The 16,849-nt window shown below is 47.4% G+C and overlaps 2 protein-coding genes across 2 annotated transcripts; both read left to right on the top strand.

Annotated features, from left to right (window-relative positions):
* Nucleotides 1-1,905: 1,905 nt before the first annotated feature.
* On the top strand, nucleotides 1,906-4,336 carry LOC136516820 (GTP-binding nuclear protein Ran-2). The gene is made up of 8 exons (XM_066510309.1): nucleotides 1,906-2,042; nucleotides 2,139-2,208; nucleotides 3,036-3,092; nucleotides 3,179-3,296; nucleotides 3,436-3,525; nucleotides 3,613-3,792; nucleotides 3,887-3,964; nucleotides 4,100-4,336. Exons 1-8 carry the CDS (start codon nucleotides 2,040-2,042, stop codon nucleotides 4,167-4,169), a joined length of 666 nt encoding a protein of 221 aa, XP_066366406.1. The 5' UTR covers nucleotides 1,906-2,039; the 3' UTR covers nucleotides 4,170-4,336.
* A 4,067-nt stretch (nucleotides 4,337-8,403) lies between these two features.
* Nucleotides 8,404-14,129, top strand: LOC136516819 (malate dehydrogenase, mitochondrial-like). The gene is made up of 7 exons (XM_066510308.1): nucleotides 8,404-8,859; nucleotides 8,960-9,133; nucleotides 9,650-9,818; nucleotides 9,926-9,987; nucleotides 11,581-11,705; nucleotides 12,701-12,818; nucleotides 13,635-14,129. Exons 1-7 carry the CDS (start codon nucleotides 8,626-8,628, stop codon nucleotides 13,773-13,775), a joined length of 1,023 nt encoding a protein of 340 aa, XP_066366405.1. The 5' UTR covers nucleotides 8,404-8,625; the 3' UTR covers nucleotides 13,776-14,129.
* The last annotated feature ends 2,720 nt before the right edge of the window (nucleotides 14,130-16,849 follow it).

Below are 16,849 nucleotides of genomic sequence, written 5' to 3'. Positions count from 1 at the left end.
AACCTTATTTTTTATTTGGACGTACTATTAAGGGGGTATGGACTAGTAGCTTGACCTAGGTGAGTCTAGTGAGTTAGGTGCGGTGCACACTTGTCAAACCTAGCACTAGGTAGCTTACGAATAGCCCTAAGATCAATTGGGGTCAACTTCATTCATATAGGATTTCGAATTGAAAGTGAATGAAGGGTCAAATGACTGACCGAACGCTGGTCTAGTTGTGACCGGACCCAGGAGGGTGAGCTCGGTCAGTTTATTTGATCAACTACATTCATCTGGTACTAACCGGACGCTGAGTGGAGGTGCACCGGATGTTGGGGTACATGCGTCCGGTCCACTCCAGAGAGGTTCTGGAGAGGTTTTTTCTTGACCGGACGCGTCCGGTGGGTCCTGACCGGACGCTGAGTGGAGGAGCACCGGACGCTGGGGTACCTGCGTCCGGTCCACTCAAAAAAGGTTTTAGAGAGGTTTTTTCTTGACCGGACGCGTCCGATGGGTGCTTACCAGACGCTGGTCAGAGTCCGGTCAGAACTTAACAGCTCTCTCTGACATAGTAGCGAGTACAACTGACCAGAGCGTCTGGTCAGCCCGTAGAGTGATGACTCAGCCTTCAAACGTTATGTTTTGAATAAGGGGGTATAAATACTTACTTCACTTATCCATGGGAGATCTCTTATCCATTTATTCAGCTGAGAGACACCTTTGGAGTGCAAGAGCCTAGTGGGGTGATTGAGATTTGATAATTCAAGATTAAGAACCTCATTAGTGCATAGGGAGTAGCAAGTGTGTATCCACCCTTCTCATTAGGCTTGTTTTGGTCAAGTGAGAGTTTGTGTTGGTTACTCTTGGTGATCACCATCATCTAGACGGTTCGGTGGTGATTGAGAGCTTGGTGATCATTCGACGGAGCTTGTGGATGACTCAAGTCAAGTTGTGAGCGGCTGTGGATGATTCACCGTGACGCAGTGTCAAAGAATCAGCCCGTAGAGAGCACTTGATCCTTGTGTGGATTAAGGGATAGCTACACCCTTGTCCGGGTGCTCCAACGAGGATTAGTGGTGAGTGGCGACTCTCCGATACATCGGATAAACATCGCCGTGTTCCTTTTCCTCTCTTTACATTGATCATTTACATTTGAACAATTCATTTCATGTCTTTACATTCCTAGAATTGTCATGCTAAAGTAGGATTGGAACCTAAGGTGTAAAATTTTTGTGCGGGAGAACAATAGAAACACATTCTAGGCACAAGGGGTGAAATGGGCTAAGTGTAGTGCTTAATTATTGCAAAAAAATTAGAATTAGCCTAATTCATCCTCCTCTTAAACATCTTGATCCTTTCATATTAGATTAGATGAACCACTTTGTAATCACTCGCCCAGTGAAAGAAATTGTAGTTAGTCTATTGCCTTAGAATGCGATCACATCATCGGCCTGTTCGGTTGGCTGGTTCGTATCGTTGTTGGTTCGTGAAGAAGTACTGCTGGCTGGTTTGTATGAGAGAAAAATAATATTCCGGCTAAAAATTTACGATCGTTTACGACAAGCCACAGCCAAACGAACAGGCTGCATGTCATTGCCACACACTGTACAGATCACAAGCACATATTTGTCTTCATTTAGAGGAACAACTATAAACCTATTGGGCCGTAAGCAAACACCATATGAAAAGAAGAGTTGGGCCATCACCTCGTTTTGTTGATCATTAACGAACACAGGATAAAAGCCCACGCAGCCCACCCCTCCACGGCACCCTTCGGATCCAACGGCCAGAAATCTCGCGTGGGAGGAAAGCTAGCCGGATGCGATCCCGCCCGCCGCCCAAGATCCGGCGGCCACAATTCCTGCGTCCATCCAAAGCTACCAAACCCCGCACCCCCGAGGAAAAAAACAACTTGCCACCGCAGCTATAAAACCCTCCGCCTCCACCGGCGGCTCGCCCAATTCCATTTCGAATTCTAGGGTTTTGCTGCTCCCCGACCCCGTGCTCCGAAGCCCGCCGTATCGCCGCATCAGGCGCGGCCCCCCTCCAGTGCGACCTAGATGGTGAGTGCCCCGCACGGATCCGATTTCCGCCGTGTTTGATCTCCGGATCTGTGGCCGCGTGTGTCTGATCCGCGATGTTTTGTGGTTTTTTCGCAGGCGCTTCCGAATCAGGGGACCGTGGATTACCCCAGCTTCAAGCTCGTCATCGTCGGCGATGGCGGAACGGGTGAGTTTCCGAATCGCTCCGTGTCGGGATTGGTTGTTAGGAACGGTAGAAGCTGCCAATGTTTCTACGAGATCTGATGGATTGAACTTGGGCGTTGTGTGGATCATACGGGCTGCCTCCCCTGGTTTCCTCACGATCTCCGTGACTGGAATATTAGATAGGCAGTTTCCGCTAATACTGATTTTAATCATGTCTATGTTGTAGTTGTCTCCCCTCATTTAGATTCGTTTTCACATATAAACTGCGGAAATATTTTAGACCTTGTTTCCCCTCACTTAGATTCGTTTTCACATATAAACTGCACAAATATATTAGACCTTGTTTCTCCTCATTTAGATTCCTTTTTCACATAGACGCAGAGGATCACGGGTGCTGCCTCCCCTACCCAATGCCACTTTAATACCTTAAAAAATTATAAGGACGACTCTTTGTGATCCAGTTGTTTTATCATCTTTTGTATTGTAGCAAATCCGTATTCTATTCTAAGTTAGGGCTACATGTGATGCAACTAAATTTGAGGTGGAGGTGGTTGATTTCTTGTTTCTAATATTTTGTATGCTAATACGATAGAAATTCAGTTGATGCACAACCTAATTTGCTCTTGCTAAGAAACTGCATGATTGTTTGTATGAAAACTCTCACATCCAGACGCCATTAATCTTTTTGTTTGCAACCTTCATATGCTAGATGGTTCAAATTTCAGTTGCTAAGGCATAACATTATTGTCCTCACAGGCTTTAGATGCATGACTATACACCACATCTATCATTATCCGTCTCTTCTGTTGGCCCTGTGTGATTTTTATCCCTCATGTTTTCTTGTTGCAGGTAAAACTACATTTGTGAAGAGGCATCTCACTGGAGAATTTGAGAAGAAATATGAACGCAAGTATCATGTTGATTGGGGTTTTCCTTCATTTACTTGCCATCAATAATACTTCCAGCTCCTCTAATGCATTTTGTTGTTTCAGCAACCATTGGTGTGGAAGTCCATCCATTGGATTTCACCACGAACTGTGGTAAGATCAGGTTCTACTGCTGGGATACTGCTGGGCAAGAGAAGTTCGGTGGCCTCAGGGATGGATACTAGTAAGTCTTATTCGTGTTATCTTCAGTAACATCTGAATTAACAAGTGTACATACACTGTAAAGTTTATGTATACTTTCAGTACTGAACTATTTTCGATTGCATTTTCTGAGACTCTTTGCGATTTCTATTCCCATGCAGTATCCATGGTCAATGTGCAATCATCATGTTTGATGTAACCTCAAGGCTGACATACAAGAATGTTCCTACATGGCATAGGGACCTGTGCAGGTTTATTGCAGTCTTTCTTTGTCATAAACTTTTACTTATTTATAATTTTGTTGGTAAATTCTGATGTTCAATTATGAATTCATGCAGGGTGTGTGAAAACATCCCAATTGTCCTTTGTGGTAACAAGGTTGATGTCAAGAACAGGCAGGTGAAAGCCAAGCAGGTCACCTTCCACAGGAAGAAGAATCTGCAGTACTATGAAATTTCTGCCAAGAGCAATTACAACTTTGAGAAACCTTTCCTTTACCTTGCAAGGAAACTGGCTGGGTAATTGACTAACCTACTTTTGTTTATTGCATCTTGTGCTCACAACCATTTACCACTATCTGTTTATTCTTGACAATGTCTTTGGTCTTAACAGTGATCCGAACCTTCACTTTGTTGAAGCTGTTGCTCTTAAGCCTCCGGAAGTTACCATCGACATGGCAATGCAGCAGCAGTGAGTGTTGCCTTTTGTTTTTGTCCACTTTATATTCGACATGACTTGTTTTTGTCCGGAAGTTCCTACTATCCTTTTAATCTGTCGCCTCAATTCGAAGTGTTGCAAGAACTGATTCACTTTTTATTGACTCAGGCATGAAGCTGAGCTTGCTGCAGCGGCTGCACAACCTCTCCCAGATGACGATGATGATCTGATTGAGTAGAGAGGATCATGAATCTCGGACTTGAGCAGGAGTTGTGCCTCACGTTTTAAGTTGTTCTAGGGTGAACTCTCTCTTGAGTTAGCATTGTCTGGAGCATCTTTCTTTCCTTGGACGTGTTGCAACTTTTGAGTGTGGAAATTGATGGAACTTTTGTGTGTTTGGTTGCCTGATTTTTTTTTATACAATCACCTCTTCTCAAATTTTTTTTTGATACAATCACCTCTTCTCTAAATCGTTAAGTTTAACCCCTTTGAGAAATTTTGTTGAACATCTGGTGGGCGCCTCTTGAATGGGAATGGAACCAGAGCGTGGCGAGTATCTAACGAGCACGGCCAGCACCGCCGCTCATGAAGGACGTGGCGGAGGTGGTGAACGGGCCCCTTGGCGGCGTGGGCGCCGAGCCAGGGGGTGTGGTGCCAGACGAGGCGGCCATTGGAGCCGGCATGGACCTTGCTACCACCGACGGCGAGTTCGACGTACCACATGTCGGGGGTCATCTACCACAGCCGAGGAGCAGGCGCAGGTCGGACTGCCGGAACAAGCCACTGGACCCGCCGGACCACCACTGCCAGCTGCGGCAGAGGAGGCCAAGGACGGCGTGCGCGAACCCCTTGGCTGCTGGAGTCCTTAGCTACGGCTCCGTTCCTTATACAAGCGCGCGTTGGCTGCGACTTCGATGGGGACGGAGGCCGGGGCCAGTGCGGCGAGCGCGAGCGCCCCCGTGCCGTTGGGCAAGACCGTAGGAGGAGGGCGAAGGATACGGCGTCGAGCGGGAAGCGGAGAAGCAGGGGTACGGTCGGATCTGCCGCGAAGGAGGAGGTGCTCCGGCGGGGCCTCCGCAACGAGGTGCTCCGGTGCGGGCTCGGCGAGGCGTTTCTCGGCGGTGCTCGTGCGGGGCCTTGCGGGACTGGCGGAGCTCACGCGCAGGGGCCGGCATGGAAGAGGAGCAGGGACCGTCGGTGGCCATCTCCGTCGAGGAAGAGGAAAGCGGAGCAGCAGAGGCGAGCGGTGAGGAGCAGGAGGCGCGCGCCGGAGGTGAGGAGAACTTGGAACGTTGCCTGGCCAAGCCAGTCTCTAGAAGAACGAGCGATTTGGGCGTTTAATCCTGGCAAGGCTAAAGGGTACGGATGGCCAGTAGCTTAGCTTTATTACTAAAGCTGATTTTTTTTTTTTGAAAACAGCTTAATGAACAACTTTCTAAGTGAAGCTAAGCTGTTTTGGAAAAACAGCTAGAGAAAGCTGAGATTCACGATAGTTTCATGCATGGATGAGAGTGAAATGAGGGAGAAAGCTGGGATAAGCCACTTTTTCAGCTGTATTCTAACTCATCTCTTTGTAAGAGGAGAAAAACAATTATTTTGAAAAAGAGTGTTTGACAAAAATAGTGAGCTGTGCCAAACAAGCACTATATTTTGCCCACAACATAGTAGGTCAATTTTTTTTAGAGAAGAGAACTAAAACATGTGAGGAGACTAGAGTAGGTCAATTTTTTTTTAGAAAACACAACTCTTTTTTTTTGTAGGGTGGGTGGTTGTGGTGTGTGTGTGTGTGTGGGGGGGGGGGGGGGGGGGGGGTTTGAGGGTGTAAAGTAAACAGAACTCTATAGACACCCAATTCACAGACATTCCTTCTCTATATCTACTAGACATAAAAGTCCTATATAGTTGAATCTTTGTAACTTTTTTATCACCGAGATGGCCACAGCATTAGATTGACGTCGCTAAACTTCTATTGAAAATCATTGACGTCGCTAATTCTCTGAAAATCATTGTGATAACATAGATATTTTCATAATTATTGTTTGTCAAAATTTTATATTGTCGTTGGATGTTTCTAATTGGTGCATTCAAGATCAAATGGATTTGACGTGAAGAATGTTCACGGTTTATTTTGTGTATTTACACTAGTAGTGTCGTCTCACGCGCTTATGTATCGAGGGCAAAGAGATAAATGCCAGCCGATTTCTTCATGGTGCGGCTCAAGTGATCAAAGAAAGATTCCCCTCCCCCACGCACCAATTTTGGAACTTATATATGCATCTTACAAAAAAAAACTGATGGCGACGGAGATTTCATTGTCGATGTACGAAATAATAGACGGTGTGTTTAGTTGGCTGGTCAGCTTCTAGCCTGAGCTAATTTTAACTTGTTTAGTTGTGTGCAAGGGGTCTGCAGCCTGACTCGGGCTGGCCCACCGTACAGTTGGGGCCTGGCCCCGGGTAGAACGCCCGATTCGGCCGTTCGCGCGGAGCGGCTAAGCACGGGTACCCGTTCCCCTCACCTCCCGTCTCACCCGCGCACCCCTCCTTCCTCACCGATGCATCTGCCCCTTCGCCGCGACCGTGGGCTCGCGTGGCGCGGCAGCCGAGCTCCTCCGTCATCCCCGCGTGCCGGATCTCACGACCCCGGCCTCGTCTGGCATCTGCGCTTGGTCGTGCCCCTTCGAGGGCGCTGCGGAGGAGAGCAGAGAAGCACGACGGATTGTGCTCGCCGTGCCCGGAGGAGAGCAGAGCAGCTAACGACTCAAGCAGCGCGGCTAGCGACTCGAGCAGCACGGCGGGAGCAGCCAGCAACTAGAGCCAACGACTCGTGAAGAAGCGCGGTGTGTTCATGGCCGCCGTGCCGCCCTGCTCTGCCATGGGCGCTGGCGAGCCCCGTGAGGGCGCTGCGGCCGACGACGACCTCCACATCCACCAAGACCATCACCGTCGTATTGTCCATACCATCCCCGGCGCCACCATCCGCGGAGGCAACAACAGCAGCAGATCCAGTGGCGGCGAGTTGAAATTTAGAGCTGGAACATGGTCTCGTATAGACCTCGTCGTCTCCCCCTGCCGTTCCTAGTGTGTGCGTGTGTATTTTCAACAACAAGAACTGCTGCTCGTAAGTCCAAAATCGTGCTGTGGAATTTGGGTTTGATCGTGCTGCAAGCCCTGACGTCTTCTCTGTTCATGTGGGCACTTTGCTTACGCTGACAATGTTAGTACATTTGATGTCCATCACCTGTTCGAAGAAATTTGTCAAAGAGGATAAACTTACCGATTTAGAGAAGAGATGATTGTATCAAAACAAAAAGACAACCAAACATAATATGGGGCTAGCCAGGTTTAGACAGTACAAACAACCAAACAACCTCATGTTAGGCTATCTCCAACAACGACACCCAAAATACAAGACCCATTGGTCAAATAGATAGCGCTACAGGCAAAATATTCAATATCTATTCGATATCTTCTCCAACGACAAGACCCAAAACAGAATTCTTTCTGTAAATGGGTTTTCAGGAGAGGGGATGTTCATATTTAGGTTGTGTCTCTCAGGCAACCAAAAATAGGTCTCCCGTATAGTTACTTTGTTAGAGGCTGATTTTAAGTCTCTTGCTATCCATTTTAAATTTGGATGCCCCATATGAGTTCTTTGTTGGAGACAACCTTAGGCCCTGTTTAGATCCCACCCAAAATCCAAAAATTTTCAAGATTTCCTGTCACATCAAATCTTGCGGCACATGCATGGAACATTAAATGTAGGTAAAAAGAATAACTAATTGCATAATTTATCCGTAATTGGCGAGACGAATCTTTTAAGCCTAAATAGTCCATAATTGGACAATTTTTATCAAATACAAACGAAAGTGCTACAGTAACCAAAAGCCAAAAAATTTCGCATCTAAACGGGGCCTTAGTTTGCTAAAATTAGGTTTAGCCTACCCAAGCTACAATCCTAGCCAGGCTACAACTAAGCTAGCAAACTAAATGCATCCATACTCTCTAGCGAGGCTCGGTTTTGAATGACATAAATGGCTAGAGCAAGTGAGCAACATCATTGTACTTGTACTCTAATTTCTCCATACAATAAAACTGCTCAGGCGAGGCTCAGTGTTGTGACCATACCAAAGTTTGAACCGTGGATTCGAAAGGAAGCTAATTTGTCTTAAATTTTGTTGCGGCGTACCTCCGCAACGCAGAAACCGTTGGGTTTGTAGCCGCCTCCTGTTCCTGTCAGCTCAGCTGTGAGTTTGGCAGTCCATTTCCATCCAGAAGTGAAGCACAAAACCAAGGCGCAAAGGCATCTTGACCGCTGAACCGCGGTGGTGCGAGTCGTTATGCGCCGCGCCGTCGTGCTCGCACAGTCGTTGTGCACTCTTTGAGTGCGCTAGTGACCCTTCCACAGTTCCACCTCGGCCAGCGCCAGCCAGTGAGCCAAATAAACCCAAGTGGACAAGAACAAGAAGGCACGGAACGGGCGGAGACGTCGAGACGAGACGCCAACCCTCCCCTTTTTTCTCTCTCCCACCGCCACCAACAACTTTCCTTCAGATCCCATCCACCCTTGGAGTTTGGATCCTTCCTCCCCTCTATTAAAGCACCCCACGCCGCCGCCGCTCCGCTCCCCCATCAAAATCCCCAGCGAGACACGCCCGAGCGAGCGAGCGAGCGAGCCCCGACCCCGCCGCCGCGATGAGGCCGTCGCTGCTGAAGTCCACGGCCGAGCTCCTCCGCCGCAGCCGCGGGTACGCGTCCTCGGCCAACCCGGAGCGGAAGGTGGCCATCCTGGGCGCGGCGGGCGGCATCGGGCAGCCGCTCTCGCTCCTCATGAAGCTCAACCCGCTCGTCTCCTCCCTCTCCCTCTACGATATCGCCGGGACACCCGGCGTCGCGGCCGACGTCTCTCACATCAACTCCCCCGCCCTGGTACGCCTATACCCCACGCTCGGCGCGCTCCTCTGGCTTGGCTCGGGCGGACTGGACCAGACTGGATCCGAGCTCACTGGTTTCCGCTCGACTCCTGCAGGTGAAGGGGTTCATGGGGGACGACCAGCTCGTGGAGGCGCTGGAGGGATCCGACGTCGTCATCATCCCCGCCGGGGTGCCCAGGAAGCCCGGCATGACCAGGGACGACCTCTTCAACATCAACGCCGGCATCGTTAAGGGGCTCTGCACTGCCATCGCAAAGCACTGCCCCAACGTAAGTGTCGCGCCCCCTTGCCACTGTAGATCTGCAGCTTAGGGGGCAAATTTCAGGATTGGTTGCTAGATTTCGTACTCTACTTTTGGCAATTGGAATGGCCGGTGGTTGGATTTGCTGCAGATCTAGCGTTCAGTGATGATCTGGTGAAGTAAAGTGGCACACCTACCTGACAGGAAATGGAGTGGACTTGTTTGCCCAAAACATACAGAATTACCACCACGTGCTACTTGCCAGCCTCAATGCTTTGAAATTGCCACCTGAAGTAAAGAGGGCCCACTTGCTCTAGAGCTCACTTCACATGCATTGGGATATATAGATCTGTGAACATTCCCATGCTTTGCATATGAGATGTCATATAGATCTGTGAACATTCCCATGCTTTGCATATGAGATGTTAGATGATATTGAGTGATATATGCATGCTTGTTCCTTATATATGTCCAGTGAACATTTTCATCTTGATTTGCTTAATTTGTTCCATCACACTGATCATGTTGATTATATGCGTTTTAGGCTCTTGTCAATATGATCAGCAACCCTGTCAACTCCACTGTCCCGATTGCGGCGGAGGTGTTCAAGAAGGCTGGTACCTATGATGAGAAGAAGCTGTTTGGTGTGACTACCCTTGATGTTGTTCGTGCTAAAACTTTTTATGCTGCAAAGGCGGGTGTGCCAGTTACTGGTAATAAGATGATGTTTTAGCTGGCAGTTGCTGTAGACATTGAGATTATGGATCAGAATTAACTTTTCATCCCTCTTAACATGAGTTATTGATGTGGCCTTTTGCAGAGGTGAATGTTCCTGTTGTCGGGGGCCATGCGGGTATTACTATTCTGCCACTCTTCTCACAGGTATTGTATCCATGGACCATGTCTGAGGTTTCCTGCAAGAGAGATACACATGATCCCTCCAAAATGTAAAAGTTAGAAAATAACAAAATAACTTTTAGCATAAACATGGCTTGTGGTTATCAAATAGTGTGTGGACATTGTTGGCAAAATATGCAAGTTGATTAGCATGGAGGTTGTATTCTGTGGACTGGAGTCAAAAGAGAATGTTTACCTAGACTAGTGCAATAATTTCCATTTGTCAGTTGTGCATAGGGACTCTAAAGCTTTCTTTGGTTAGGGTCTGTTTGGTTGCATGCACAACTCCTTCTCCATGCCCCGATAATGCAAAATCGACTTGATTGGTTACCTGCACAGAGCATTATGCAGCGTAGCACTATCCTCAAAGCAGTGCTGATCTGCATCCCGTGATTCACCCGAATTCGGGCGTATCCACTCTGCAGAAACTGGACAGCACCCGCTCTGCAGCGGCCTTGCACCCGTTCTGCACTCCCGCACACGCCTTTGCACATCTCCGGCACCCGCTCGTTCCCAACCCCTCCCCCCTGTCCTTCCACGCGCTCGCCGTCCTCGAGGGCGGATCCCCATCACCGCCACCACGCGCGCCCATGTCGCTATTGGAGTCGCCGAAGTTGAAGAGCACCACCGCGTCCCCCTCCTCCACGGCGGGCACGGCCACAGCTGGGACCGAGCGAATGATGCCGCCTCCGCTGGTACTGGTGGTGGTCGCCAGGACAGCCGGGCTTGGTATGTCGCGCAACGTGGCCAGAATCACCGCTGTGGCCACTGCACCCGGGCGGCGACAGCAGCTTCGTCCTCATAGCGGGCGGCCAGATCTAGTGACGGCATGTCCTTCCCCTCGCGGCGGCACGCGGGAGCGCGGGCCCAGCGTGGTCGCGGCATAGGGCACGGTTGTGGTGGCGCGGGGCACACCGGCATGGCTGTGGCCGCGTTCATGACCACGACGTGTCGTCGTTCATGGGGAACCGCCGCCGCCGCCACCAGCAGGCCATGAGGCGTGCCGCACCGGCCCAGCCATCAAAATAGTACTCGTCCCAGCTTGCCTGCTCTCTCTTTCTCGATGGTGGTTGGTGGTAGGAGATTGAGAATTGAAAAAGAGTTATACTGATGAATGACTGATTTTTTTGATGAGCGTGTGGGGCAGGGGTGTGAACCTGAATGACTGATTTCACTGATGAATGAGCAGCGAGACCTCTTGCAGTGAAAGTGTTCGATGAATTGTCAATGCCTATTTTAGATGTGCAGTGCAACCAAACATAAATTATTAGATGCAGCATATCATTATCCATCCAACCAAACGAAGACAAACAATACACCAGAGTAATTCAACCCAACCAAACAAGAGCAAATTGCATTTGCTTATACAGGCATAGCCTATGCTGCATAACCCGTAATGCAATGCAAGTCTTGTGCGAACAACCAATCAGACCCTTAGCGTTTTACATTGCATAATCCTTTGTTGTACTAACATATTGTGCAAGCGATAGTCATTTCCATTGTCATGGTAGGTGTATTCTATGATGTGCCCCATATCTCTGAAACTAGAAACTCAATCAAAATTTCTGTTTTATACAGGCCACTCCTGCAAGCAATTCATTGTCCCAAGAAGACATTGAGGCCCTCACCAAGAGGACACAAGATGGCGGGACGGAGGTTGTTGAAGCAAAGGCTGGAAAGGGATCTGCAACATTGTCCATGGCGTAAGTCTATAGAACATATGGACCGTTGTCAGCATGTCTATTGGTTGCACTATAGCATATGCTGTCTGTTTATCATCATTTTGGAATATTATGAGTATTTTCTTCTATGCTCTGCAACCAGTCAATCAGTAGATGCTTCTTGCTTTCATTGTTTTTTCTATGAAAAACTGCCTGTGGCATAAATTAGCTGCTGCATGATTGCCCATGACATACTTGTGCACAGATTGTCTGGTAATGTTAAGCTTATAGCTTCCAAGCTAGTTGCGACCAAAATTTGCTAAATTTACAACTACTGTTTCATGGTTGTTCCTGTATTAACTTCATTTGATTGTATGTCTATTCCATCAGTTCCCTGTCAGAATTAGATGTATAGCTATCAAGCTATGTAACTGTAATGAACATCATTAGCAGGTTATGATATTCATTATACAAGTATAATTGGATTAAACCTGTGAATATAAGAAACCTTCACTGTTTTTGTAGACATTGTTATAGGAAAACTTGCTCATTCTACTTTGTTAGCTTTCTGTTATTGCATTCATGTCAAATACCACTCAAAGATATTGCTATTATGTGGAATGAAGCTTCTTGCCAAATGAAGGGCTTGTCCACGAGCATCTGTACAAGATCATGTACCTTACTTTTCCAACTAATTTAATGCAATATGAGCGAGGCCCTGTCTGGGTAGATGGGATTTGGATCCATATTCTTTAACTATACAGAGCAATCACCCTCATCCTAACACCCCCCTTGTCTGGAATTTCTCTGTAACTATACCTTAGCTTCCATAAGTGCTCTGCTTGTATGTACTCTCCTGTTTTACAAAATCATCATATCATAGTGTCTGTGTAGACCAACTCTAATACTCCACCAACCTTTTTTTTTTACATAACCACATTAGATTTATGCTGATTTTAGGTCAAACCCTGCAATTTATTTTTCTAATAGTGTTATTCATTCTCTCTCTCTCTCTCACTCACTCACTCTCTCTGCAGATATGCTGGTGCTGTTTTTGCGGATGCATGCTTGAAGGGTCTGAATGGAGTTCCGGACATTGTAGAGTGCTCTTTTGTGCAATCTACTGTGACAGAGTTGCCGTTCTTTGCCTCCAAGGTACTTAATGCATAACTGTCTACCTAAATTTTAGCTATGTATTTATCATATGGTCAAAGTAAATATCCGTGGTTCTTGTTACCTGCTTTTCTTTTTCTGTTGAAGGCTTGTAACCTTGTACCGGTTACCGACGTTTAAATTACGATAGTATAATTTGTTTCGCAGTTATTTCTGACTCACTCCACTCCAAATTGTAAGTCATTCTGGATTTTCTAGATACATAGCTTTTGCTACGCATCTAGATATATATTATGTCTAGATACATACTAAGAGTTATGTATCTAAAAAAATCAGAAAGACTTACAATTTGGAATGGAGGGGGAGTATATAAGTGAAACTCTTAGTTCTGTGTCCTGAATTATTTGTGGTTGGAGGCGTTAAAAGAACTTTCTCATTGTTCAGTTTTACGTTTATAATACTTTTTATTTTATTATCTCGATGTGTCCGGCGGGTCTTATGGATTAATGGGACTGGAGTATCCGTGTTGCATGTTAGACATCCGGTTCCATATTAGCAAGTTCGAGTTACCAGGCTTCTATTAAAATATGAAAAAAAATGTTAAGAGCTAGCTTATGAGTCAGCCATTGCGGGTGCCCTTACAGGACAAATGAATTAGCTTTAGATAATTTATCTTGATCTAAATCTCAAGTGATCTTGACTGGAGGGTGTAAAAACAATGTGTAGTTATTGCCACTGTCTTTACCTATGCTAGTTGGACGGGTTCTGCTTCAGCATTGCTCTGATTTTATTAGTTTTTTTTTCCCCTCACTATGAGATGGTCTTGGAGTTCTAACGTTACTCCCTTTCATGTTACAGGTACGGCTCGGCAAGAATGGAGTGGAGGAAGTGCTTGGTCTGGGTGAGCTCAACGACTTCGAGAAGAAGGGGCTGGAAAACCTCAAGGGCGAGCTCAAGTCTTCCATTGAGAAGGGTATCAAGTTCGCCCACGGGAATTAGGCAACCTGCTCGGCTTCTAACAATTGATATCCCTTGCATTGTTTGTTTGACTGCCTTTTTTCCGTAACCCTTATGGTTGTCGCAATGAGGCGTAGTAGTCCATAATAAAAACCCAGCGGAACGAATAAAACGTGTACCAGGAACAGTTTGCAAACACCGGTGCTTTTTGTGCTGAGCCACCACTAGTTGAGCCGTGAGGGAATGGTGAACAAACTTTCCACTTGCTCATTTCCGAGCGCGTCCCTTTGATTGTATGCATGTTTTGGACTCGTCTGGACGCCTTGGCACACAGGAATCCAGTCGCTGGAGTTGCTAGATACTGGTATGAAAAATCCATAACTGCTGTTGTCGAGATTTTGCAGCGATTGGAGTCTGATGGGAACTGTTGAGCGGGACACCTCTGAGGTCCCGTACTGGATCAGTTGTCCGGAATGGTACGCAGATATGCTTACACATTGATGATCCTAAACGCGATGCATGGATGCTTGTTCGTATGGGGCTCTGGTTCAGGGCATGTACAAAGGATCCATTTGGCAATTGGCAGATGCATTGATTTAGGACCTGTTTGGTAGGGATTCACCAGCTCTAGATTCACTATTTTCAGCTCTACCAAAAATTTCCCAAACACCCTAGATCCACCAAATTTAAATCCACCAAAACGGAGGATCTAGAGACCGGATTCACCAAATTGGTGGAGCTCCTCAGGGGGTGCTCCACGAATGGGTGTTTCGTACCTCCTCGTGAAGTTGGATAAAAATTACCTACCTTTGCCACTAGTTACACACCTCTTACCCTTATCGTTTCGATTCTTTCCTTTCTTCCCCACCTCACGGGTTACGACGCCCCTTCGACTCGCGCCTCGTGCCGACCTCCTCTTCCGTCGCGGCCAGGGAGGCCGCGCCGCCCATCCCCTCCCTCCATCCCTCCACTCCGGCGAGCCCTCCATGGCCGGATCCGGTAGATCCGGTCCTGCTCGACCTCCTGCACCTCCTTCTTCGTCCACATCCATGGGAAAGACCGCACCTAGGGTTGGGCTTTCTCGTGAGCTACAGGGCGCGGCCACCGGAGCTCCTCCCGGTGTCGCGGACATGCCCCCTTCGGCCGGCCTTCAACCCGCCCCAGTCAGCTGGCAGGGAGCCGCAGCCGGTGTCGACCCCGCCATGGCCGGCGCTCAGGCAGGCGCGGGCGGCCTCCAGACCGCCATGGACGGCGCCCACCAGCATGCCTTGGCTGCCCAACAAGCCTTCCTGGCCGGCCAGCAGCCCCTACCGACCGGCCAGCAGCCCTTACCGGCTGGCCAGCAGGCAGCCATGGGCGCTAGGGGTGTGGCCACTGGTCAAGCAGGTGGTAGTTCGTCGCAGCAGCCCTTACCGGCTGGCCAGCAGGCAGCCATGGGCGCTGGGGGTGTGGCCACTGGGCGCTAAGGTTATTTTGGAGAAGCCCACCAAGAAACCTAAGAGTAGCACAGCCCTTGTTATCCAAGAGCACATCTCAAAGATTTCTGAGTCTGCATCTTCTTTTGTGTCTAAAAGGCAAGGTGGGATCACCATTAAGCAAGTTATGGAACATGTTGTGGCATGTGGGGCTGCATATAAGACCGATGAGCATTTTGTGGCAACTGAGTTGTTTGTGAAGAAAGAGCAAAGAGAAATGTTCATGACCCTCCCCATCGATGAAAGGCTCGATTGGCTTAGGAGGAAGTACAATGTTCATGATCCTCATTTTGTCCCAACAATACCAGAAAGGCTCTTGCTCTAGCTTGGAACAACTAGCATGTAATGGAAGACTATCTAATGTTGAGAAGTTGTCATGAACAATCGTAATATTTAGTTAATCTTTAGTTATTTTTATGTATGGACAATCGAAATATTGTTGACATGAGTTAATTAATTATCTATTTGGTGTGTCATATTGCATTTGTGTTTTAAAAATATACATTTTTTGAATGAATATAGTCATAAGACGTGAGCCACATGTCTCATGTTACAACCTAAGGGCAAAACAGGCTATTCCCACCAAAACCTCATTTTCGTGAATTTGGATCTATTGTTTTGCCAAACAGTTCCCTGGTACATACACGGTGGATCTCAGATTCACGGTGGAGCTGATCTACGGTGAATCCCAGATTTAGATTCATATTTTACAGTGGTGAATCTCTGTCAAACAGGCCCTTAGGTGTGGATTTCTGGTTGGAGGGTCTGGAACGAGCGATTGGCTGATGCATCGATTTGGCAGGCATGAACCGGCACGGATGGATAGTGCCGGATGCTCAAGCGGCTCTGCCCAACACGCTCCCAAAAAAGTAGGAAGATATGTCTATTCTTTTTTTAGATGATGTAGCACGCTGGACCGTATCCATCGTGAAAAACGAATATGGGATGTTTCCCGTTTTTATTGGCTTGCTGGAAACCATAGATGTTATGATCTACATACTGAGCAAAACCGGTGCACTGGTCTTGGGGCATGTTTTGATCCATTAGCACTAAAAGATAGCTAGCTAGTAGTTAATAGCCGTTATTTTTTAGCTTGCTAATCTTTATTAGGAGACCGGCTAGATTGACGGTTGGACAGTGGATTGAAGGAACTTATAAACTATTAGCAGCTTTCAGCTAATAATTAGCTGCTAATTTTTCAATGCACTGTCTCTATCTGTATCCTGTCAACTCTATGGAGATATGATACACGCGGTGGAATTAAGAACTCGTAGTGGTGGAATTAAGAACTCGTAGGCAAAGCGGTAGCCACGATGACAATGCAGCTTGGCGTATCTCTGTTGCACGTACACTTCTTTCGCATACACTCGTGGTACATGCTCCAGTCTGGCGTCAAGTTATTTTGTTATTCATACTATGAACAATATTACCTCCTAATTAATTGAAAAACTGTCATAAGACGTGCTACGGTTGGATTAGCGATCAAAAAATTTCTACAACATGAGCAAACAGGTCGACCCAGCACACCTGATATCATTTGTCTCTATCAGTGCTACTGTCATCGAAGTAGACCTGGAATTAAGAACTCCTTCTGACTAAGTAAACCAGGAAGCTAGATTTAGCATGCATATCTCTGGCAGC

The sequence above is a fragment of the Miscanthus floridulus genome, chromosome 17, assembly GCF_019320115.1.
Source record: "Miscanthus floridulus cultivar M001 chromosome 17, ASM1932011v1, whole genome shotgun sequence".
In the NCBI taxonomy this organism is placed as follows: Eukaryota; Viridiplantae; Streptophyta; class Magnoliopsida; order Poales; family Poaceae; genus Miscanthus; species Miscanthus floridulus.
This window is presented reverse-complemented; position numbering and strand designations above follow the sequence as displayed.